The sequence below is a fragment of the Plecotus auritus genome (assembly GCF_963455305.1).
Source record: "Plecotus auritus genome assembly, chromosome: 3".
Lineage (NCBI taxonomy): Eukaryota > Metazoa > Chordata > Mammalia > Chiroptera > Vespertilionidae > Plecotus > Plecotus auritus.
Window position 1 is genome coordinate 156,444,953 of NC_137772.1, and position 25,596 is coordinate 156,470,548.

Below are 25,596 nucleotides of genomic sequence, written 5' to 3' on the forward strand. Positions count from 1 at the left end.
TTCACTTTAAAATTACTCAGTGGTAGTTCATTTAGTGGTCTCAAATTAATGAATGGAAATTACTGAAAGCTTGTTGTATTTCATAATGTTCTATTTTTGTGATTTTTAAAATGTTATATTAAGATACCAAGATATTATTGTAAATGGGAATCAGCCTACATTAGTGTTTTGTATTGGGGCGGGGTGGTGAACTATATGAGAATCTGTATTTGGAAAGCATAGTTTATGTTTAAATGATTATTTATCTAACTTATTTTGAGGTATAAAGTAGATATGGTCAATAAGTGTTTGCTGATGATTATGACTAGGTATTGGTAAAAAGATAACTTGAAACCATATTAGAAAAAAGAACATGGAGCTCAATCTAATATTTAAGATAAAATGACGAACAAGGTTTATAATACAGGGTGGAGCAAAAGTAGGTTTACAGTTGTTCATATGGAAAATAATACAGTAATTAATAAGAACAAATTCTGCTTCATGTACTCACAACTGTGAACTTACTTTTGCCCCACCCCGTATACACAAAAGGATTTTCATAAATATTTATTGTAAGTGCCTTACAATTAAAACAGACTTTCCTACCCTTGCCTTTGTGAAATCTAGTTGCTTGGGAGGCATTCCTTATTAAAAGAGGGTGCCAATAATAATAAAAGACTGTTGCTAGGATCCAAGCAAAACAGCAGTCTAAGCCCTGGCTGGGTAGCTCAGTTGGTTCGAGTGTCGTCCCGATACACCAAGGTTGCGGGTTCAATCCCTGGTCAGGGCACATGTAAGAATCAACCAATGAATGCATAAATAAGTGGAACAACAAATCAATGGCTCTCTCTCTCATACACACATCAATAAAATAAAAAGAACCACCACCCAGCAATCTATAAACAGCTGGGGGGAAAAGTATTTTTTTTTTTTAAATCATCAAGTAGCATTTACTTTATAGGAAAGATTTATAGTAATTTATGATTAGGTGTATGTTACTTTCATATGGTGGTGTCAGAAAGCTTGACTCAGGATTAAATAACTTCATGACACATTAATAATTTTTGCTGGATTTGATCAAAACTATTAGAAGGAAAGTGTTCTTATTAAACATTTATTGGTGAAGTAAGGCAAACTCTTTAATTGTTCAAGTGGCGACTATAAGAATAGTTCTGATATTCTATTTTGTAAAATAATTAGCACTTGCATAGCTTTATTCACAGACACGTGTTTTTGTAGGGAAGTACATTTTATTTCCCTTATGCAGTATGGTTGTTCTATTCTACTCTTACTAAGAAAGGAGATAAAAAAGCAAGCTGATGTGTAAGAAAAACTGATTCCATTTTAAGTTATAAGTTGTAAAGATATAATATAGTAAGTACTGTTTTATGATTAAATTCTACTATAGGTTTATGGGGGGGAGGGAAAGCTTAAAAGTTTGGTATCAACATACATGAAGGCAGAGGGAGTTTTCTGACAGGGAACTGGTAGCATATTTGCTTATTAATGCATCAATTTTGAAATTAAAAAAAATTTTTTTAAGTAAAAGAGTAGTATACAGTTATCTTTTTGTTAAAGGTAAAAGTTAGATCCTGATCTCTGCATTATTTCACAACATATTTTCTTAGAAGGTTAATATAACCAGCTACCAGTTTTTACGGTACTAGTCTGAGGTACTTGAGTCCTTACTAGCTTGGATGACTCAAGGGTACTTCATATTTAAAAATATTTTCAAAATATTTTACAATCCATTTTAAAAGATAATATTCTTATGAGGGAGATTATGATTAGCTCACTTTTACTGTTAAAAAGATATAGGAAGTTTAAATAAAAGAACTTGCCCTGCACCTCAGGCTTTTTTTCTGTAAAGTTTCCAAATCACAGTGTCAGTAATAATTTAATTAATACAAACCCCAGCAGTTTTAAAGTCATATTTAATATTGGTTAACTCCTACTTACCTTACTTAGGATGTAATGTTTCAACTTTGGTACACAAAAACATTTTTTCTAATATAAATTAAACACATTACTTGTTATAGAGTGTTCTTTAAAAGTTGTTTAAAAAGGCAAAAACACATCTTGCAAAACTTCTAGCAAATTTTTAATGTATGTAATTCTCATGTAAGGCACTTCCATGCTTTTTCAAATAGGTTTCATAAAATTTTCTATTTTTGTAATCAAGTCTTCATAAGTTATACAGTAAGAATGTTACTTCAAGTAAAACTTTATTAAATCCCCAATTTTGGTATTATTTCCTTAAATATCTTTACCTTTGAATAGAATAAATGATGGGCATCAAGATCAATGCAAGCTAATCTTTTTCTTTTTGTGTGCAGGCTAATCTTAAATAAAAGCACTCTTGATCTGGTTTATATTTAGAGAATTGGTAATGTTTTATCTTGTTGGTCTTGTTCAAGAATCTTGAAATCCTCCAAAGGAAGACTGCTTAAGGCAGTTGGTAAAATGTGTTCAGATGTGCCTTTAGGTAATATGTTATTTGCTTCTAGATTCTTCACCAAGCAAGTGGCTTTGATCCATCTTCGAGTTGCTCTACGTTCTTTTTGTAGGCAAGTTTTCATTTTCCTTCTTAAACTTGCTATTTCTTTTTCCAGTTTAATTATTCTCTTTTTTGCCTCCATAGGATTCCTAAAGGCATAACTGTGTTCAAGTAGCACTTGTTGACTATTAATGTTTGATTTTATATTAGATGGTCCAGTTGGAGTACAACTGTTACTTTTCCTCAGAAGATTCCGTGACTTCAGTTTCTGTGCCAAATAAAATTAGAGGGTTGTACATAAGTTATGCAATATCACAAATAAATTTTGTCCAATTTAAATAACAGTATTTAAATGTCTCTTTTAAAACTGATTTTAAAAGCTAGCAAATATCACCAACCCATCTTATGTAATCATAGATTCAAGTTTCTCAAGTGGTTGAATTAACTTGAGTCACCTATTTCTTTTTGTTTTCCCTCTACAGAGAGATACTAACATTGGTTTGGAAATAGACAATGGACTTCCAAGGTCCTTCCAAATTATTATGATTTTATGGAGACTATAAATATCTTTCGTAATTGTCTAAGGCCAATATAATGTATTTAGATATTTATGTGATACTGATTTGATCTCTTTTGTAGGTAAATATTATTTGCTCAATTAATATTTCAGACCTTGGATCCTACTTAATAAAAATATATTCCCAAGTATCAAGCCCCTGAATAGATTTAGTATTTATTAATTGTTCAGTTATAGCTCCCATTCAAGGATTTAAAATGTGAGCAGAAATTTTTGCCCAAATCAGACCTGAAGACCCTTTTTTCCTTTATTACTTTCATTCAATTAGTCATCAAGTCCTATTAATTCTACATCCTATATATCTCTATCATGAATCATCTCCTCTAGCATTCTTTTAAAAAATTATTATTAAATCTATTGGGGTGACATTGGTTAATATGATCATGTAGGTTTCAGGTGTGGGTTTCTATGTTACAAGATCTGTATATTACACTGTGTGCCCACCACCCAAAGTCAAATCTTCTCCCTTCACCATATATTAGGACCCCTTCACCCCACCCGCCTCTTTAGCATTCTTAATGCTACTCCCATCAGGCCTATATTATATCTAGCTTGAATATGTCATTACCTACCATAGACTTTATATGGGTACAAAAATCAAAAATGGTTGGAACAGCATCCATTTTAAGTCGTCGAGTTTGTCCTGTTAGGTCAAAACAGGAGGCTTCAAAGTGCTTTGAACAAAGAAAAGTGTGTTTTCCTGGCACAAAATTTTTGCGCCTAACCAGGCGAACCCATTCTTTTCTTCTTTTAGGATCCAAAGGAAACCTTAAAAAAAAAAAAGGCAACTCAAATTCCAACTATCACAGTTCTGGGTGCACCTAAATGGTTAAAACAAATTTTAAGTGGTAATGATTTAAAGTGTCTTCAATCTGGCCTGTGTGGCTCAGTGGTTGAGTGTTGACCCATGAACTAAGAGGTCCCCGGTTTGATTCCTGATCAGGGCACATGCCCACGTTGAGGGCTCGATCCCCAGGAGGGGTTGAGCAGGAGGCAACTGATCAATGTTTTTCTCTCATTGATGTTTCCATCTCTATATCCCTCTCCCTAAAACCAATAAAAACATAAAGTGTCTTCAATTTACATAAAAATGTTATATTTTCTAAGGAAAAATAGCCTATAAGTAAATTACATCTAGAAAATTTTTACTTTACAAAATTAATTTTCATTTGTAATGCTAACAGCAAGACACCCATGAAAAACACACATGGTATCTAAATAAGACAAAGGAAAATCATTTGGGCAAAAATAAAAAGGATCCCAAAGCAATTATATAGAAAAGATTCCTTTATTAACTTTTGGTCGAGAATATGTTTGTATATTTTCAGAAAACAACTCCAAGACCATGTGGATTCCTGCAACAGAGAGGAATTGACAGGTCTGCTCCAACCACGAAGACAAGAGGAGAAACAGTCCAGAGATGTGAGACGCTGACGACGCCTGGCCACGCTAGCAGTCAGAAGCTGTGCGATGCAGCAGGTTGCCTAGGACCAAACCAGAGAGGGTCGGACCTGCATTGCCACCATGTGCCCACCATCCAGATATCATTGCTGACATGTACACATAAGGAACTGTTTGACATTGAAACGGGGACTCAGAACTGTTGGACATTGAAATTGGGACTCAAACATTTTTTGTTATTATATGTTTATTTCTAGTCTGCAGAGGCAAGATTTTTTAAAGGAAAGAAATGGTGAAAAAATAGATACAGAGGCAAAGAAGCATTGAACAGACTGTCAAACTACAGCGGGAAGGCAGGAGAGGTTGGGCGGGGGGGCTGTAAGAGATCAACCTAAGGACTTGTACTCATGCATATAAGCATAACCAATGGATACAAGACACTGTGGGGGGGGGCAGGTAAAGGCATGTACTGGGGGGTAGGGGAGGCAGGGGGGAGGTCAATGGGGAAAAAAAAAGGAGACATATGTACTACTATTTGTAATACTTCAAACAATAAAAAACAAACAAAACAAAAAAAAATGTTATATTTCCAATATCCAGACACTGTCACAGAAACCAATTCATGCTAATTTTTATAAGTTGTAAAAAATTAATAAAAAACTGACGAGTGGTTTTATTTTTCAGGGTTTTCAAAAGAGATCTTTCTTCCTACTCCAGTCCTTAACTTGGGCAGTAAAAATAAACAAGACTACAGTGATCTAGGCCCTCGCTGGGTAGCTCTCAGTTGGTTAGAGTACCGTCCCAATACACAAAGGTTGCTGGTTCCATCTCCAGTCAGGGTATAATAATCAACCAATGAATGCATAAATAAGTGGAACAACAAATCAATTTCTTCCCCATGTGAGACACATTGATTGGTTGCCTCTAGAATGCGCTCTGACCAGGGCAAGGGATCAAACCTGCAACCCAGGTATGTGCCCTTGACTGGGAATCCAACGGGAGACCCTTTGGTGCTCAGGGCCTGGGCCGATACTCTAATCACTAAACTAGGCTGGCTAGGGCTTATCTCTTTAACACTTAGTACAGTTGCCTTGAGTAAGGACTCAACAAAAATTTGCTTAATTAAGATGAGACAGAATATGTAAATTAATTAACTCACTGTATTACTTCCATGTAAACAGCAGACTGTATTTTTATATATTTTATTGATTTTTTACAGAGAGGAAGGGAGAGGGATAGAGAATTAGAAACATCGATGAGAAACATCGATCAGCTGCCTCCTGCACACTCCCCACTGGGGACGCGCCTGCAACCAAGGTACATGCCCCCGACCGGAATCGAACCCGGGACCCCTCAGTCCGCAGGCCGACGCTCTATCCACTGAGCCAAACCGGTTTCGGCACAGCAGACTGTATTTTTAAAAAAATGAAAGCTACATAATACAGTAGAAATAATTATTACAAAAAGTAAAATGCCGCTGCCAAGCCCAACAGGAATGTTTTTCCTTTCATATTTATTTCAAATATAAAGCATATTAATGTGTACCCAGTTAAGGAAGAGAAAAATATAAGGGACTGTCAAAATTAGTGGTAACTGTGTTGATTGATTTGGAAACATACCAATCAACATTCACATGTAACAACTTTTGAGTTCAACTCTTCTTTAGTTTGATTACCTAATGAACTGAGTAGTGTTTAAAAAGAATCATTCATCTTAGAAGATCATGTGTCTCCCCAACTGAAGCTTCACTAGGTAACAGGTTTGGCTATTATCAGATATCGTTTGCTTAAATGACCAGCAGTGAGGGCACAAAGAGATGAAAGCACAGATTTACTGATAAATACCTTTCAGTCTCCTGTCCGTCCCCTCAACTCCAAACATACCCTGATCTGAAGATATTAGCATTTGTCACTCTACAGTTCATGTTTTCATAAATGTAAGTTTTTTTTTCTATTTCATTAGAAACCCCTGATTAATTTATCTACTCTGCTTACCCCTCACCTGTTAATAAAATGTATTCTTATTTCAAAGATCTCTGTTCCAATATTTAATGGTTTGGAAATATTTCCTGTGCCCTAAGCTAAAAAAAAATCAAGCTTTAGTTTATAAACACTAAACTTAAGAATTTCTTCTTGTTGGGGGCCTCAATAAAGACTCAGAACTTATAAAATAAGTACTATCATTGGATTATCGTTTGTATAAAACTCATCAGAAATATGAAGGCTGTCTTTCAGATATTTATCCCCTTTTTCTTATCTTTTTAAAATGAGCTCCCTAATTATGCAATCAGTACCTCCAACTGAACCTTAACCAAATTTTATTTCCATCTTTTAAGGCTCAATTAAGGAATCTCATCTTCCTAAAGAAGTTTTTCATGATCAGAAGACGAGGTTAGATGTTGCTATATGATAAAGAATTAACACCACTGTATTCTAATTGCTTGCTTTTCTATCTCCACCACTATATCATGTTTTTCTGGTTAGAACTGTTTTTCACTACTTTATCATGTTAAGTAAGCACTCAGTGAGCTTTTCTGAGTGAATCAATGAATAAATGAACTAATGGGGCTAGCTTAGCATTACTAAATAATTTTTAGTTATCTGCGTTTAAATAGAATAACCAACAATTTTACACACACACACACACACACACACACACACACACACATTTTATTGATTTCAGAGAGGAAGGGAGAGGGAAAGACAGAAACATCAATGATGAGAGAGAATCATTGCTTCTTGCACACCTCACACTGGGGTCGAGCCTGCAACCTGGGCATGTGACCTCCTGTTTCATAGGTCGACACTCAACCACTGAGCCATGCTGGCTGGGCTAATCAACAATTTTATATTTGACTTTTCCATAATCATATTTTGCATGTGTTGTTTGTATTTTTCTCAGTATGTTCAAAGGGGGTTGATATAGCCAACAGTTGAATTTAAATAATAAATCATCCTGTAAGTATTTAAAAATAACATAGTGGTAACAGATGGATATATATTTGTCTACATCAGTGGTCGGCAAACTCATTAGTCAACAGAGCGGCAAACTGCGGCTCATGAGCCACGGTTTGCTGACCACTGGTCTACACCATAATAAAACTAGGCTTTCAGAAACATTAGATGTTTGGAAAAAAATCACTCAGTATTTTAAGCAATGCTATTTGACTTGGTTCTTTAATAAATGCTGAATGCCCTTATATTCCAAGCAATGCCCTAGGAACTGTCCCAAATGGTAAATAAAACTGACCTACTTTTATGGTATCTACCTTCTATTAAGGGCATACTGTAATGGGGAGGATAGAGAATTGAACAGCTTGATGCAATAGAAAAGAATGGCTAAGAACTGTTGTCAAGTCAAATCAGGGTGTCAATCCTGGTTACTTTACATAACAGCTAGGTAACTTTAGGCAAGTTATACAACCTTTTTAGTCTTTAGTTTCATTGTGTATAAGGTACCATTTTAATGATATCTAGTGTGGTTTTAGGGAATAAATGAGACAGTTTATGGAAAATACTAGATAAATGTTGTTATTATAAAAATAATTACAAGTGTCATGGGTGTTCTGAAAAAGGTTAAGTACAAAGTTGAATGGAACCATAAAGCAGGAAGAGCTAATCTAGTCAGGAGGCTTTAGGATAGTGGGAATTAGCCAGAGGATTAGGGTGGGAATAGTGAAGAGTGTTATGACATGAAATGATGCCAGATAACTTTCAAAGTTAAAGAGTAATTTTGAACTTTATCCAAAATGGCATTGGCAAGCCATTATAAGTCACAATTTAGAGCTGATTTTTTTAAAGAAATGTTTTTTTACTGATTTCAGAAGGAGGGAGAGAGAGGGAGAAACATCAATGAGAGAGAACCATCAATTGGCTACCTCCTGCACGGCCCCTACTGGGAATGGAGGCACGAGTTCCCACCAGAAATTGAACCGGCAGACCTCCCAGTGCATGGGATGATGCTCAACTGACTGAGCCACACCGGCTGGGGGCATTATCTTATTCTTAAAACTATATATGTCTGTTATATCTATATGGTATAAATGCTATATAGAGCAGGGGTGGGCAAACTTTTTGACTCGAGGGCCACAATGGGTTCTTAAACTGGACCGGAGGGCCGGAACAAAAGCATGGATGGAGTGTTTGTGTAAACTAATATAAATTCAAAGTAAAGGAGCGGAGGGGAGAGCAAGAGAACCCTCCGCTCTTTCGGCTCCGTGGGCCGGATAGAACAGCCGAACGGGCCGGATCTGGCCCGCGGGCCGTAGTTTGCCCACGGCTGATATAGAGTATATTTTTCTTCCCAACTTTATGATTAGTGATGTCAGGTTGGTAGTTTGAAACCAGATAATGTAGGGAGTATTTATATTATAAATTAGGGCAAATACTATGAATCAGGGCTTTCCCCCTTCCTTGTAGATTCTGTTGTTAAACATTTAGGAACATATCACTGATTACTGAAGTGGGGAGTACATGAATGGAAGCAGTGAACCAGTTAAGAGGCTGCTGTAATTGAGTCAAAAGGGAATGTTAGGAAGTTAAGGAAGAATGACCTTCCGATTTCTGGGTAGATGATGTTTTCATTTACTGAGAAAAGGCATGTGGGAAATGGCGTAGGTTTGAGGAAAGGGCAAATTCTTTAGTACAGTTTTGATATAAATCTGAAGAACTGGAGAGGCCAGGGGAATACTGAGACACTTGGCCTATATATAGGTCTAGAACTCAATGAGATTTGGACTGGAGATAATTTGGGAAGCATCACCAAGTAAATGTTAACTGAGACCACAGCAACAGTTGAAATTTTTTTACAAAGAGAGGGGCTGGCAAGGGAGATAGGCTACAGAAGTAACTGAAAACCACAAAATTAAGTGTCAAATAATTCATAAGTAGAGAGTATTTCAAGGAGGAAATGATCACATGCCATGAGGAAGAAACAGGAGTGACAACTCATGTTAGCAAGAGCAGTTTCAGAAAATTATTTGTGAGACAGTCCAGAGTGGGCTGAGATAAGAAAAAATGAAGATAGCTAAGATCAGGCAACGTAAGTTGTATATGGGAATAAAAGAAGTCTACCAATGTCTTAGGAGAGGAATTAGTTCATATTGTTTGTTTATAAAGTAGAAATGTATTTTTATTGTTATTTTATGACCCACATTTTTGGGTTACATATGAAAATGTTAATTTCTTAAGAAGCAAATAGTCAAACATGGAAAGGAAGTATGCATGCTACTGTATCACTGTGTATCTCTTAAACATTCAATATCTTTGGTCTAGACTCTTCCCTCTCTCTCATCTTCCAAATCAAATACAGTAGTTTCTCATCAAATATTTCTCAAATCTGTCTTTCCATCCTTACTGTGTCAGTACTACTCTAGGCCACTGGGTGGACTCTACCTTATTTCAAGGCAGGCTCCTGTTTTTTCTCTATCAACTCTCACCTCTCCTATTCTAGTGTTGGTTGTGCCAGCAAAGAAGTACATTGTGTAGTTCAGTTGACATTGTAGTGTAGATTTCCTTGTGAAAGAAACAGTGGGTAAGTGAACATTCTTTAAACAAGCTTCTTTCTCATTGAATTTCTCTCTCGAGGATGCTCAACCAGCACTTTCAATAACACTATTCTCCATATTTCAGCCAGAGGACTTTTTAATACGCACATTTAATCATGCCATTTTTAAAAAACCTTCCATGGCTTCTCAAGTACTAATGGATAAAATAGAAAATCCTTAAAGGGGCATACAAGACTATGTCACCATTTGGTCTCATTTGAAATTTCACATCCTTTGAGAAGTGTTCTTTGACTTTACAAGGCTAAGTTAGTTCTCCCTGAATGTCTTTTCTGCAATTATATGTCTTTCTTTTTTATTATATTCTAAACTTTAAGAATATAAGAATTTTCTGGATCTCTAGCATGATGTCAGGCAAATAAGAACTTGGTACACATTTGATAGATGAACAAAACATTACATTTGATGAAGTAGTTGAAAACAGAAACATCACAAAGATTTTTTTAAAGTGGCAACTTTTAATAAGGGGGTACATTTAGTCATGAGGTAGGGAAAAGGTCAAGGATATAATTTTCTACATCCTATGATTGTATTAAGTTGTGAGGTATATAAAATCAGAACTGTTTACACTTAATGCTTTTTAATGCTTCTTTTCTTAAGTCACATGGCAGGCACTTGCAGAGAAGGTTAACATTTATTTACTGTATTTCATGTAGTGTTCAAAGTGCTTTCAAGAGTTCTGATTTGAGAGAACTAAAGAATTTTCATTGGCCCTACCTGGTTTGGCTCAGTGGATAGAGCCTCAGCCTGTGGACTGAAGGGTCCTGGGTTCAGTTCCGGTCAAGGGCACATGCCTGGGTTGCAGGCTTGATCCACAGTAGGGGGCGTGCAGGAGGCAGCCTATCAATGTTCTCTCTCATCATTGATGTTTCTCTCTCTCTCTCACGCTCCCTTCCTCTCTGAAATCAATAAAAATACATTAAAAAAAGAACTTTCATTGCTCTTCCAGCAAAGGAAGGAAGAACCTAGGTTCTTTTTATTACTCCTAGTAAGAATAGAAAGCTTATCTTTTGCACTTTCATTAATATTGCTTAGTTCCACGATTATCATCAATGATGACTCAATTCCTCTGCAGAGTTACTGTATGGGACTATTAGAAAAATCTAAATGCTTCCCATGTCAATTCAGCTAGTAAGAATTTCCTCATTTTAACGGGAACACAGTAGGCTTTAAGATGATTGCCGACTTGAGCAGGAAGATTTCTCATGGAGTCATTAATGTCAAGACCAGTCTAATACATAGGAGTAAAAGAGTAGAAAATTAAGGTATCCGGCTGTCACTTTTATAAGGAGTTATCACCATACAGAACTTGGATTTCTTTTATAAAGCAAGTACATCTTCCCCAAGGGGAGAAATATTGGACAGATTTGAGGAACACACAAAGGGAAAATAGAATGCTTCCCTGCTACCCCCTAGGTAGTGAAGTTATTAGAATGAGCAGAATCCTCGTGTTCCTTCTACACAAGCAATACTCAATCTAACAGCTCGCGTTTCGTCTCATCCCAACTCCCCGCCCAGGTTACCTGTGGAAGCTGATGTTAATGTGCTTGTTGTAGGTAGTAGCACAGCCCGCCGCGGCGCAATTGGTCGGCATTTCCCTTTCCCCCTCATTCGGCGCCGTCGTGAGCCAGTCCTGAGGCGCTGATAGCTACGCTGGATAAACGAGGCAGGGGAAAGACCCACCGAGCAGAGTCGTGGGGCGGGGTGGGCACAAGGGGTGTGTATATGTGTGCGTTGGGGGTAGGGATCAACCTTCCCTCTTTATGAATATGGCCGACTTGAGCCCGCAGAGCCGTCAATCCCGCAGCGCCAGTCGCCTTCCTTTGCCTTCACCAACATGGCGGACACAACCCGGTCCCCTCCCTGGTCCCCAAAAGGGAGAGAGACTACTGCGTCTCTTTAGGAGCTGTCCTTGGAGAAAAAAAAAAAAAAAAAAAAGGAAGAGGTACTACCCACCTCCCCGCCCCCCACTTCTATGATACACTCTCGAGGACGAGATTAAGAACAGACCCGCCCATTCCAACACGCACCCAGATATCCCAATCCAGTCCGAGGTGGGTGTGAGTTGTAGACTGGAAGGACAACCCCTAAAACAGGAAAGAAAAAACTACAAGTCCCACTGAGAATCGCGTAGTCTTAATCGTTATCGCGGGGACTGAGAGCCTTGTTTCCGGCCTTCCGTAGGAAGTGACGTCGTGGGCTGAGCCACTTTCCGACCCCCTTTCTCGCGAGGCGGAAGAGCTCCGTTCGCGGAGGAGCAAGGGGGCGCTAGGGTAGGGAACTGGGTTGCGACGGTCCGGCAAGAGAGAGCTGGGGTGCCGGGAAGTTGGGGAGCACAGCCCGCTAGATGTCCGAGTAGGGTAAGGCCGCACCGACCGGGTCCATTAGGAAAGAAGGGGCCGAGGAGGAAGGTAATTGTCGGGCGGTTCCGCGGACGGAGGACTCAGGTTGTGTGGAAGGCGCTGCTCTCGGGATGGCGACCGCAGATCCTCCGGCCCCAGCCTCCAGTGGCCTCTCGCCCAAGGAAGAAGGGGAACTAGAAGATGGGGAGATCAGCGATGACGATAATAGCCAGATACGGAGCCGGAGCAGCAGCAGTAGCAGTGGCTGCGGGCTGTTACCGTATCCGCGGCGGAGGCCTCCTCACCCGGCCCGGGGCGGTGGATCCGGCGGAGGCGGTGGCTCCTCGTCGTCATCGTCCTCCTCTCAGCAGCAGCTGAGGAATTTCTCACGCTCGCGGCACGCGTCGGAGCGGGGCCACCTCAGGGGACACAGCAGCTACCGACCCAAAGAGTCGTTCCGTTCTCACCAGCCCTCCGTGCGGATGCCTTCGAGCTCGCTGTCCGAGAGCAGCCCTCGGCCGTCCTTCTGGGAACGGAGCCACATCGCTTTGGACCGTTTCCGCTTTCGAGGCCGGCCTTATCGGGGTGGGAGTCGCTGGAGTCGGGGTCGTGGAGGGGGTGACCGAGGAGGCAAGCCGGGGGGCAGACCACCTCTGGGTGGAGGACCGGGATCCGGATTCAACGGCAGTCAGAGCTGGCGGGAGCCCTCTCCACCTCGGAAGAGTTGTATCCTTAACGTGGCGGTCGGCCCTGGGTGTGTCACTAAAGTTTCCCTTTAGCGTCATTACTAGGTCTGTGAGATGAGTAACTTCACTGAACCGTCAGAGCCGCTTATTTGTTACTTAAAGTAAGTTCTTTGGTAATCCCCATGTGTCATGCTATAGTGTTTTTAAAGATTGCTTTATTGGGTATATTGCTTTTTAACATTACCGAGTCATTGTTTGGGGCCAAGCTAGTGGAATCTAACAGTCTAAAATCAGATTTGTAACAGTACCTCAGAAGCCCACGTTTTATAAGCATTTGTCTTTGCTGGCACAGAAACTTTATACGTGAGGTTAACTTGGATTGTTAGAGGGAGAAAACAATATATAGACAAACAGTTTGGGGAATAGTGTTTTGTTTTTTTTTAAATCGTATTACACTTTGATACCGTAAATTATGAAGTTTCATTCTGCAAAATCTTACCGTTTTTGTTTGTGATTTTGTTTTTTCCTTTCTTGATTTATTCTTATATATTGGTGTCTTTTAAAGTGGGGACAAAAGACCATATATTATCTTCACCAACCATGTTAATTCAGAGGATTTAAATTCATATATCTTCTTGGAAAACTTGACCTTCTTAACTTGTTTATTTCTTACGTTTACTTTTTGGACATTTTATAATTCCTAGTGCTGACAGATTGGGTCAGAAAGAGAAGGATAAACTTAACAGCATTTTAATTTTAACATATGGGAAGTCATAGGGATGTATGGGAGGGTGGAGATGTGGAGAGGTGGAGAAGCAAAATACCTGATTTTTGTTTCCTCTAACCTTATTCTTCGTTATCTTTAACATTCCTGAGTCTACACAATATTTATACTGAGTAATCAGTCACCTGAAGTTTTGCTATTTTGTGTTGGGTTGGTAGAACTATGTCTTGCTTATTCCATGATAACTACATAAAAGTAGTTTACTTGGCACCTTTATTATTGGTTGCAATTTCCATGGTATAATGATTTTGTTAGTATAGTTATTATATATGAAACTTACATATAATGAATGACATTTGTTTGGAAGGCATTCAATATTTTTATATTAGAGCCATATTGTCTTCTTTATATTTCAAGATACAAAGGGGACAAGAAATGTAGGTTTAGGTAAGTAGCAGCAGCTTCTGGTGCTAGTGCCTTGTAAAAACTTACTTCGGCAACCAAAATTTGAGTTAGGAACATTCCAGGATTATTTCAGAGAAAATCATGTTGGTATTTAACTTTTAAAGTGACAGAGGATGTTTTTCAATAAAGTTAAAATCCCTGCCTGAGATATTTATTAACCAAGGATTTGTTCATTGTCAATTCTGAATCTAAAAACAGAAAGGTATTTAAGCACATATACTGGTATGTATTTTTTAAGAATAGAAAAAATGAAATGTGTAATTTGTGTTGGAGAGACAGTTAAATAATTAGTTTAATATAAAAAGTTCAAATTGAGGTACATAAAAAGGATTATGGGAACTCAGTTTATTCTTAAATTATTCTGTAGAAAACGGGGTGATGAGTGGGTTTCCCTACCACCTTCCTTTGCCTTCCTTCTGTCCACTCTAATACCAATTCGGCCTCTGCCATATACCTTTGTTAATTAAGTTCATATGTTTCTATTAATAAACAGGCATATGAAGTTGTAAAAAAAAAGTACAGGAAGATAACCAGTCTGATTTCTCTATTAACTTACTAGAAATGAGCTGTCTTGATGTTTTTCTTTTCACAGATGCTGCATTTAAGAAAAGGATGCTTGTTTTGATCCTCTGCTAATTGCTTTTCTCGTGAAGTATCATTAATCTATCCTAGAGGTGATATTCTTTTAAGGATTTGTGAAGAAAAACATAGTTCCCAGCCACTTTTGTATAACATGAGCAAACAAAATCTGTAATGTGGAATTTTATTATTCAAATTTCTTTCTTTTTAAAGGAATTATCTTTATTGTTGAAAGTATTAGATGTTCCCTTTTCCCCCCAGTCATCTCCCCTTAACCTTCACCTGCCCCCCCATTCCGATTTCTTTAAGACCAAGATTGTACTGAGTTTAATTCATATTTCTATTGTTGGTTATAATAATGACATTTTTATTTTACAAATTTTGCATTCAGAGTAAGTGTTTTTCTGTGGCTCATCTCCATAATCCAGAATTGAAGCAGCATGATTACAGGTGGTTGGTGGTGTTTTTTTTTTTTAACTTCTTTGTAATGATTAAGGTATGCTAGATGTAGCTTAAAAGAAGTAGAATAAACCAAATCCTACTGCACTACTTACTGTCTTTTTAAAAACAGAGAGAGAGGGAGGGAGGGGAAGCGGATGGGGAAAGAGAGAAACATCAATGTGAGAGAAACATTGTTTAGCTGCTTCCTGTACTCCCCCTACTGGGGATGGAGCTGGAAACCCAGGCACGTGCCCTGACTGGGAATGGAGCCCCGCACCTCTTGGTGCATGGGATGATGCCGAACCAACTAAGCCACACCAGCCAGGGCCAGTACTTATTTTCATTCTTAATTGATTTGAGAGATGGGGAGAGGGAGAGAGCAACATCGATGTGACGGGGAATCAAACTCGCCACCTTCCAGACTACGGGATGATGCTCCAGCCAACTGAGCAACACCGGCCAGGTCATTCTCATTCATTTTAAATTTTTCTTAGTGATAGACACTTAGTTTTAGCATATGTCTCCTTTGTTTTAAACCTTCAAATCTGGTGAGAGCTAAAATATTAGGCCAGTGTCTCTCATCAGTAGAAAGTCATTCTATTTTCACCTGTAGTTGTAAAGGTTGACAGATAGCTTGTTTTTAAAACCAGGTTTCAGCTAGAAATTGCATCCTGGCCAGCTTAAAATTAAATCCTTTAAGTGTTTGTTTTTAGCTGTCCTGCATAGACAGAAGTAGATTTCAGTCCTGCTGGGTAGTTCAGTTGGTTAGAGCCGTGGTCGGCAAACTGTGGCTCGCGAGCCACATGCGGCTCTTTGGCCCCTTGAGTGTGGCTCTTCCACAAAATACCACGGCCTGGGCGAGTCTATTTTGAAGAAGTGGCGTTAGAAGAAGTTTTAAGTTTAAAAAATTTGGCTCTCAAAAGAAATTTCAATCGTTGTACTGTTGATATTTGGCTCTGTTGACTAATGAGTTTGCCAACCACTCTAACCTTTAGAGCATTGTCATCAACGCCAGGGTTATGGGTTAGATCACCAGTTAGTGCACATAAAAGAAGCAACCAGTGAATGCCTACATAAGTGGAACAACAAATTAATGTTTCTCTCTTCCTTTCCCCCGACCCCCTTCTCTAAAATAAATAAAAATAAAAATTAAAAAATTAGGATTTCATTTAGCCTTGAGGATTAGTCAGTTAAAATCATAACTCACTTTTCCTCATTTTTCTGTCCTTATTTTATTTCTTATTAAGTGTATTGAATCTTCCTTTTACAAATGTTTCCAACATTATGTCATTACTATTTTTTTAATTGCTGGAGTTGTACCTTTAGATAGCTCCATTGAAAAGTGAGATGTAAATGCAGTTAATTACAGAATTTATGTACAAAGAATACATAACGGTGGGGTAGCTCATAATTATCTGGCTTCAAATAGGTGACATTTGAATTGGGGTCAATTTGAAGAACAGAAAAACCTAGACACAAAGCTATGCATAAATTGTGATGAACAGGGGAAAGATGAGATTGGAAAAGGAAGTACAGGTCAAATGAAGGCATTATATGCCATTATAAGGATTTTGGAGTCTGTTTTTGGTGAGATACAAAAAAGGGAAGAGATCTGACCAGATTTATATTATAGATTGGGAGATGGCTTGTGGAAGAACTCCAAATATCCAGGCCAAGCTTCTCATAGTATGTAAAACTATGGCAGTGCATTAGAATGCTCAAAATAAAAAGAGGCTATATAATGGAGAGCACCATTACTGGAGTTAAGAAAACTTAAAGGGGAAAAAGAATGTAGGGAAACAAGTGGAGAATGAAGTTATGGAAGCCAAGAGAGAAGTGGTTTACAGAACCACTACAGAGAGGTCAGGTAAAAAGTGTTTGAAAACATGGTGGATAAACTCAGCCAGCAGAAGCCAGATGCCATTGGGTTGAAGAGTGTATAAGACAGGTAATGAGACACTAGTGTTCTTTCAAGAAACGTGGCTCTCTTGAAGAGGAGAGTTCAGAGAACAAATATTTACCAAAACAGTTTTGCTAGAACCATTAGGATTTTCAGTTGTAATTCTTGTTTAGTTTCTATAATATTTGGTGTTGATTCCCAGTCTTGAATTGGTCATTAGGGAAGTTTAAAGTCTTTGCAAGTTGCTTGTCGTATAAGTTATTAAACAGAGAAGAAACACTTGGTAACTGTAATGCTATATTCTAGCCAATTCAAATGATCTGTAGATGACATTGTATTAAAATCACATTAAATACTTTTCTCTTGTTAATTTGTAGGCTAGAAAAGGGAGGTGTAACAATTCTCATGTGTATGAATTATTTTGAATAAAAATTATAGTTTGGAACTTTGTAGCCATTTCCAAGAAAGAAGTTATACTGTGTTTATCACTATGTTAGAGAAGAAAATAACTAAAATAATTGGTTTAGGTATCCTTATGTTTAGGGGAAAATGTTTAGAAGATACTTTTTGAATACTATTTAAGAGTTTTATTTTTTATCATAGAACTGCCTTCATTGTCTTAGTTTATGCATGTGTTAGATGTTGGTATAGTTGATGAGCTATAAGATTGTTATGTATTAGGTTTTTAAGCATATGTTTCTTATTCATAAATCAGTCTTAATTATCAGTGTTCATTTTTTATCTCTATTTTTTAAAAATTGAGACATGAGAAGAAACTAATTAAAAAGAAGAAACTTTCCTCCTGGTTATCTGAAGTGTAAATTATCCACATCTGTGACATACAATTCAGTTTCTCCCCTCTTGCTTCAGAAAGGAATCTTAACATCAGCTCATTATGGGCTTTCCTGATACCTACAGAAAGAAGGATGTTATAACCCAACCAGATGGAATACCTGTAGATACTATGGGTAATAATTGACACTAGTGATTTTGTAAGTGGACTATTTATATGGATATTTGTTAAATTTGAAATATAGGCACAGAATGAAGGTGGGCATTAGCAGCATATATATTAAAGTGGAATTTAGTAATTTAAAAATATCACTTCCATCTTGAAAAAGGGAGACAACTCATCTATAACTTAATGTGTTTTTGTTAAATTAACTGGAAAATTTTTGGAAACTGGTTTCCTTAATATGCTGTTCAGCCAAATGTTTTGGAAGATCTCCATCAAGAAAAAATTATTCATCAAAAAGTGAAAACTGTGGGGAAGAAACTTTTGAAGATTTACTTTTGAAGTATAAGCAAATACAGTTGGAACTAGAATGCATCAATAAGGATGAAAAACTAGCTTTGAGTAGCAAAGAAGAGAATGTGCAGGAAGATCCAAAAACATTGAACTCTGAGGACCAAACAAGCACTGAAAATGTCAGTATTATAAAGGACTCAAGTAAAGAATTAGCTCCTGAGGAGAAAACACAGGTCAAAACTTTCCAGGCATTTGAATTAAAACCACTCAGGCAAAAATTGACTTTACCAGGAGATAAGAACCGGTTGAAAAAAGTTAAAGATGGAACAAAACAACTTTCCCTCAAATCTGACGCTACTGAATCCAGTCAAGGTAATGGAATTAAATACTTTAGTTAAGTATAAGATTCTTCTGTTTCTAAAGGGGTACCTAACTACCTGTTTTGGTGGCATGCTTCATTGATATGATTCTAATAATTTATCTGTGAATTATTTTTGCACTTTCTACATAGACAGTCATATCATCGAATGATGGCGTTTATTTCATTCTAATTTTTTAAAAAGTTAATTTTCAGTTTAAGTAATAGTGGGCACCTTTGTTCCCAAACTTAAAGGGAATGCTTTTGACATTTGCCATTAAACATGTTTAAATTTTTGTAGGTACTATCCCTTGTTGGGTAAAGGAAGTTGTTTTTTCCCTTTCCCCTATTGCTTGTTTGAGATTTTTACCATGAAATGGATGTTGAAGCTTATCATATCTTTTTTCTTAATTATTGAGAAGAGCATGCATCTAATATTTCTTTAATTTATTAGTGTAGTGGATTATGTTAATTGATTTTGTAGTGTTAAACTACCCTTGTGTAGTTGAGATAATCCAGCTAGTTCATTGATATATCATTTTTATACATCATGGATTTGGTTTGTTAATTTTTCTTTTTATAAATGTATAATTTACATACAGTAAAATTTATCTTTTTTTACGTATGTAGTTTTTTGAATGCAGGCAATTAGGTAACCACCACCACCACCCTCCAGTTAAGATATGGAACAGTTCCATTAACCCCTACCAGTTTCTCCATGCCACTTTGTAGTCAGTCCCTAAATTCCCAAACCCTTAGCCCACCTGGTAACTGCTGATCTCTTTACTGTCCTTTTAGTTTTGCTTTTTTAAGAATGTTATGTAGCCCTGGTTGGATGGCTCAGTTGGTTGAAGCGTTGTCTCATATACCAAAGGTTGAGGGTTCAATTTCTGGCCAGGGTACACACCTAGGTTGCTTCTAGCTACTTTCACTCGGCATAGTGTATTTGAGATTCATCCATGAGGTTGTATATAATAGCAGTTTGTTATTTTTTATTGCTGAGTGTTCTATTGTATGGCTATGCTACAGTTTGTTTATCCATTTACTAGTGAGGGACATTTGAGTTCTTGCATTTCGGACAATTTAAAAGCTTCATAAATAAAGGTTTGCTAATGCTTTGTTTAGAATTTTTCATCTGGGTTCAAAGCCTTTAATTTTTTACCTATCTTTTGCTTGCCAAGTTTTAGTATAAGGTTGTGATGCTCAAAATGAGTTGGGGAGTGGTTTCCTTTTTTTATTTTCTGGAATAGTTCAAGATTGGAATCATTGCTGGGATATTTGATAAATCTTGCTGGTTAAAGTATCTGGGGCTGGATAGAGTTTTTTCTGGGAAGGTTTTAAACTACTGACTGTTCTATTTCTTTTTGTTCATTTGTTTTCTTTTTTTTTTCTTTTGTGGCTGTTCTATTTCTTTCTATTTCTGGTTAAGGCAGTTTACATAAACTGTTTTTCTAATAATGTGTCCATTTCCTGTAAGTTGTAAAAGTTTATTAAAAATTATTCTTGCCCTAGCCAATTTGGCTCAGTGGCTCAATTTGGCCTGAGGACCAAAGGGTCCTGGGTTTGATTCCAGTCAAGGGCACGTACCTTGGTTGCAGGCTCCTCCCTAGCACGGGTCCTGATTGGGGTGTGTGCAAGAGGCAACCAACTGATGTGTTTCTCTCACATCGATGTTTCTATCTTTCCCTCTCTTACACTCCCTAAAAATCAATAGAAAAATATCCTTGGATGAGGATTAACAAAACAAACAGTTTTTCTTTTTTTAATATATTTTATTGATTTTTTACAGAGAGGAAGGGAGAGGGACAGAGAGTTAGAAACATTGATGAGAGAGAAACATCGATCAGCTGCCTCCTGCACACTCCCCACTGGGTATGTGCCCGCAACCAAGGTACGTGCCCTTGACCGGAATCGAACCCGGGACCCTTAAGTCCTCAGGCCGACACTCTATCCACTGAGCCAAACCAGTTAAGGCTACAAACAGTTTTTCTTAAGATGCCTGGCTGGTGTGGTTCAGTGGTTGAGTGTCAACCCATGAACCAGGAAGTCACGGTTAATTCCTGGTCAGGGCACATGCCCGGGTTGCAGGCTCAATCCCTAGTGTGGGGCATGCAGGAGGCAGCCAATCAATGATTCTTATCATTGATGTTTCTCTCTCTCCCTCTTTCTTTCTCTCTGAAATCAATTAAAAAATATTTAGAAAATTTATTCTTAAGAATCCCTTACCTTATTTTTTTTAATTTCTTAAATTTTTTTTGTTAATCCTCACCTGAGGATATTTTTCCATTGATTTATTTTTTAGGGAGAGTGGAAGAGAGAAGGGAAGCCAGAGGGAAACATCTTTGTGAAAGAAATACATCAATTGGTTGCCTCCTGAACCGGCCCTACCAGGGCCTGGGCCCAGGCCAGAGAAGAGCCTGCAACCAAGGTACGTGCCCTTGACCAGAACCAAACCTGGGACCTTTTGGTCTGCAGGCTGATGCTCTAACCACTGAGCCAAACCATCTAGGACTCGCTTACTTTTTTTTTTTTTTTAATATATTTTTATTGATTTCAGAGAGGAAGGGAGAGGGAGAGAGAGATAGAAACATCAATGATGAGAATCATTGATCGGCTGCCTTCTTCACGTCCCCTACTGGGGATTGAGCCCACAACCTAAGCATGTACCCTTAATTGGAATTAAACCGGGACCCTTCAGTCCACAGGACAATGCTCTATCCACTGAGCCAAACTGGCTAGGGCCTCTCTTACCTTTTTAAAAATTATGTATAGCAGTGATAAAATGAACTCTCCCCTTTAAAAAAATTTCCCCAGAAGTAAGTCTATAGCTTTTTAAATTTCTTAGTTTTTAGCCTCTCTCCTGTTAAGATCCTTTTGGGCTATGAAATTTCTACTTTAGCTACATCTCAGTTTGTAACGTGTACATTTTTAAAATTCAGTTGTAAATATTAAAAAACTAGTGACCTGGTGCATGAAATTCCTGCACATTAAAAGGGGGACCCAGAGTCAAGTCCCCGCCCACCCACATGCACCTCAAAATCGCGTGAGACCCAGACCCGGCCGCGGTCCCCCCCCCACCCCCACCCCCGCCATTGGGCTTGATCCAGACCCGGCCAGTCCCACCCTTGTCAAGCCCCGCCAGACCGGGGGCATAGCCTCAGGACCCCAGGCCCGGCGCCAGGACGGGGGGGCGTGGCCTGAGGTCCCCCAGATGGGGCAGGGGGCATGCCTTGAGGTCTTCCATCAAGCCCTGCCAGGTGGGGGACACAGTCTGAGATCCCTTGTCAAACCCCGCTGGGTGGGGGGCATGGCCTGAGGTCCCCTGTCAAGCCTCGCCAGGTGGGGGGGTGCAGTCTCAGGCCCCCGGCCTGGCACCGGAATGGGGGTGCAGCCTCAGGTCCCCCATCAAGCCCCGCTGGGTGGGGGGGCATGGCCTGAGTTCCCCCGACCCAGCACTGGGGGTGCACCTTGAGGTCCCCCGTCAAGCCCCGCTGGATGGGGAGCTTGGCCTGAGGTCCCCTGTCAAGCCCCACCAGGCAGGGGGGCACAGCCTCAGGTACCCTGGCCCAGTGCTGGGGCGGGGGGTGTGGCCTGAGGTCCCCCGGCCTGGTGCTGGGGTGGGGGGCGCAGCATGAAGTCCCCTGTCAGCCCCCATCTGGTGGGGGGCGTGGCCTGAGGTCCCCCTGCCTGGTGCTGGGGCGGGGGGGAGCAGCCTGAGGTCCCCTAGCCCAGCACCAGGACAGGAAGCGAACCTTAAGGTTCCCTGTCAAGCCCTGACGGGCGGGGGTCGTGGCCTGAGGTCCCCCGGCTTGGCGCCAGGGCAGGGGGCAAGGCCTGAGGTCCCCGTCAAGCCCCATGGGGACGGGGGATCACGTAGCCTCAGGTCCCTGCTGATTGCTCGTTAAGGCTTCTTATGGGAACTTGGCCTCAGCTGTGGGTGCAGCCATCTTTGTGATGGAGTGATGGTCAATTAGCATATTCCCTCTTTATTAGATAGGATTCTTTTTCTTTAACCTGTAGGCTATTTGGAAGTGCTTAACTTCCAAACGTGTAGGTTTTCTAGCTGTGTTTTTGTGACTGATTTCTAAGTTAATTACATTGTCAGAGAATGAGATCTATACACTGAGTGGCCAGATTATTATGATCTCTGAATGCATAATAATCTGGCCACTCAGTGTATATCCTATATAATAAAAGGCTAATATGCAAATTGTCCCCTCGACCAGGAGTTCGACCAGCAGGCAGGCCGGCCAATCGCCCATGTCTCCTCCCCCTGACCAGGCTGGCTGGACCCCACCCATGCACGAATTCATGCACCGGGCCTCTAATATATATATATATATATATATATATATATATATATATATGTATATGTATATGTATATGTATATGTATATGTATATGTATACATACATACATAATGTATATATGTATATATGTATATATGTATATATGTATATATATATATATACATATATATATATATATACACACACACACACACTGAGTTGCCAGATTATTATGTGTTCAGAGATCATAATAATCTGGCCACTCAGTGTATAATACCAGTCTTTTGAAAATACTTGTATAGACTTCCTTTATTGTTTAACATATGACAGATTTTTAAAACAGTTATGTATATGTTTGAAAGAAACATATGGGTTGTTAGATCAAGCTTTTTATGTTCATACTAGTGACCCAGTGCATGAAATTCATGCACATTAAATGGGGATTAATTAGATGAAATAATTTAATATTGCTATTTGCCCTTTCTCTATAATAGAAGTGTCAGAGATGAAAGAAAATTAGTAAAATGTATATGAAAAACCTTCCTCCTGTCAGAGTCTGGGGCACACCACAGGACCCAGAGTCAAGTCTCTGCCCACCACATGCACCTCAAAATCGCATGAGACCCATACCCGGCCAGCCCCCCCTCCTTGGGCCAGATCCAGACCTGGCCAGACCCATCCTTGTCAAGCCCTGCTGGGCAGGGGGCGTAGCCTCAGGTGCCCTGGCCTGGCGCCAGGACAGGGGGCGTGGCCTGAGGTCCCCCAGCCCAGACTGGGGCGGGGGGTGTGCCTTGAGGTCCTCCATCAAGCCCCGCCAGGTGGGGGACACGGCCTGAGATCCCCTGTCAAGCCCCGCTGGGTGGGGTCATGGCCTGAGGTCCCCCATCAAGCCCCGTTAGGTGGGGGTGGGGCGCAGCCTCAGGTACCCGGTCCAGCACCGGGAGGGGGGCGCAGCCTCAGGTCCCCCGTCAAGCCCTGCTGGGCGGGGGCACAGCCTGAGTTCCCCCGACCCAGCACTGGGGGTGCACCTTGAGGTCCCCCGTCAAGCCCTGCTGGGTGGGGTCACAGCCTGAGGTTCCCTGTCAAGCCCAGCCAGGTCCCCTGGCCCAGTGTGGGGCGGGGGGGTGGCCTGAGGTCCCCTTTCAAGCCCCATGGGGGCAGGGGAGGGCATAGCCTCAGGTCCCTGCTGATTGCTCATTAAGGCTCCTTATGGGAACTTGGCCTCAGCTGTGGGTGCAACCATCTTTGTGATGGAGTGATGGTCAATTAGCATATTCCCTCTTTATTAGATAGGAGGATCTTCCTTCATTTTCTGATCTGCTTGATCTATTACTGAGAAGTTTGTTAAAACCTGCCACTATTCTAATGTTTTTTCAGTGCTTGCTTTAAGTACTTTGAGGCTAGGGAATTGACTCATTATTCTCAATATCATGTAGTGACCTTCTTTATAATATTTTTGCCTAAAAGGCTATTTTTGTCTCTATTTATAGCCACACCATCTTTCTCTTGATAGCGCTTTTATAGTATTTTTCATTCTTACAGTGTTTCTATACCTCATGTCTCAGATGTCATTTGTGCATAGTATAGAGCTGGATTTCATTTGTAATTTAGTCTGACAGTCCTAGTCTTTTAACTCGAACATGTAGTTCATTCCCCTTTTTTTCATGATTACTGATACTTGGATTTCCTTTGTTTTTTCTTTCTTGGACTCGATTATTTTTTGTATAACCTTTTTTACTACTTTGAAGGTTAGTTACTAAGTTTCTGTTATCATAATGGATCCTTTAGTAATTGTAACATGAATTTTATCAATGTTTAAAATTAACCAATGTCTTTACCCTCTCCCTGATATACAAGGGCCAGTATTTGTCTAGCTTTGCCCATCTATTTAACATTTTCTTTGCTCATTCTTTCTTCTATGCCTAGAGTAACATATGTTTAAAATACATTTAAACATTTTCCTTTAGCACCGAAATGCCTCGGGTTCGATTCCCAATCAGGGGCACATACTTGGGTTGCAGGTTCCATTTCCACCCTAGTCTGGCAGGTGCCAGAGGCAACCAATCCATGTGCCTCTCTCACATCGATGTTTCTCTCTCTCCCTCTCCCTCCCTCTCCCTCTCTCTCCCCTTCTCCCCCTCTCCCCCTCTCTCTCCCCCTCTCCCCCTCCCTCCTTTCCACACTCTATAAATCAATGGGAAAATATCCTCAGGTGAGGATTAAAAAAAATTCCTTTAATGTGTGTTTGCTGGGTGGAAAACTTATTTCTGTTTGCCCTCTTTTAAAAATAATTTTCCTAGGTTTAGAATTCTAGGTTGGTTAATTATATTTTCAACATTTAAAAAATATTTTTATTGATTTCAGAGAAGAAGGGAGAGGGAGAGAGAAACATCAATGATGAGAGAGAGTCATTGATCGGCTGCCTCCTGCATGCCCTCACTGGTCATCGAGACCACAACCCAGGCATGTGCCCCGACATGGAATCAAACTGTGACCTCCTGGTTCATAGTTCGATGCTCAGTCACTGAGCCACACCGGCTGGGCTC

At 39.7% G+C, this 25,596-nt stretch overlaps 2 protein-coding genes across 5 annotated transcripts in view; one reads left to right on the forward strand and one right to left on the reverse strand.

The window, feature by feature from the left end:
* Positions 1-912: 912 nt before the first annotated feature.
* Positions 913-12,079, reverse strand: THAP2 (THAP domain containing 2). The gene is made up of 3 exons (XM_080659007.1): positions 11,541-12,079; positions 3,626-3,821; positions 913-2,744 (listed from the first exon to the last, which is right to left on the reverse strand). Exons 1-3 carry the CDS (start codon positions 11,609-11,611, stop codon positions 2,355-2,357), a joined length of 657 nt encoding a protein of 218 aa, XP_080515133.1. The 5' UTR covers positions 11,612-12,079; the 3' UTR covers positions 913-2,354.
* Positions 12,080-12,239: 160 nt separating this feature from the next.
* Positions 12,240-25,596, forward strand: part of ZFC3H1 (zinc finger C3H1-type containing) — a 76,351-nt gene continuing 62,994 nt past the window's right edge. For all 4 annotated transcript variants that reach the window (XM_080661714.1, XM_080661716.1, XM_080661715.1 and 1 more), the window contains exons 1-2: positions 12,240-13,085; positions 18,362-18,775. In XM_080661714.1, coding sequence (XP_080517840.1) covers positions 12,491-13,085; positions 18,362-18,775 — 1,009 coding nt within the window. In that variant the 5' untranslated portion in view covers positions 12,240-12,490. The remainder of the gene's footprint in view (positions 13,086-18,361; positions 18,776-25,596) is intronic.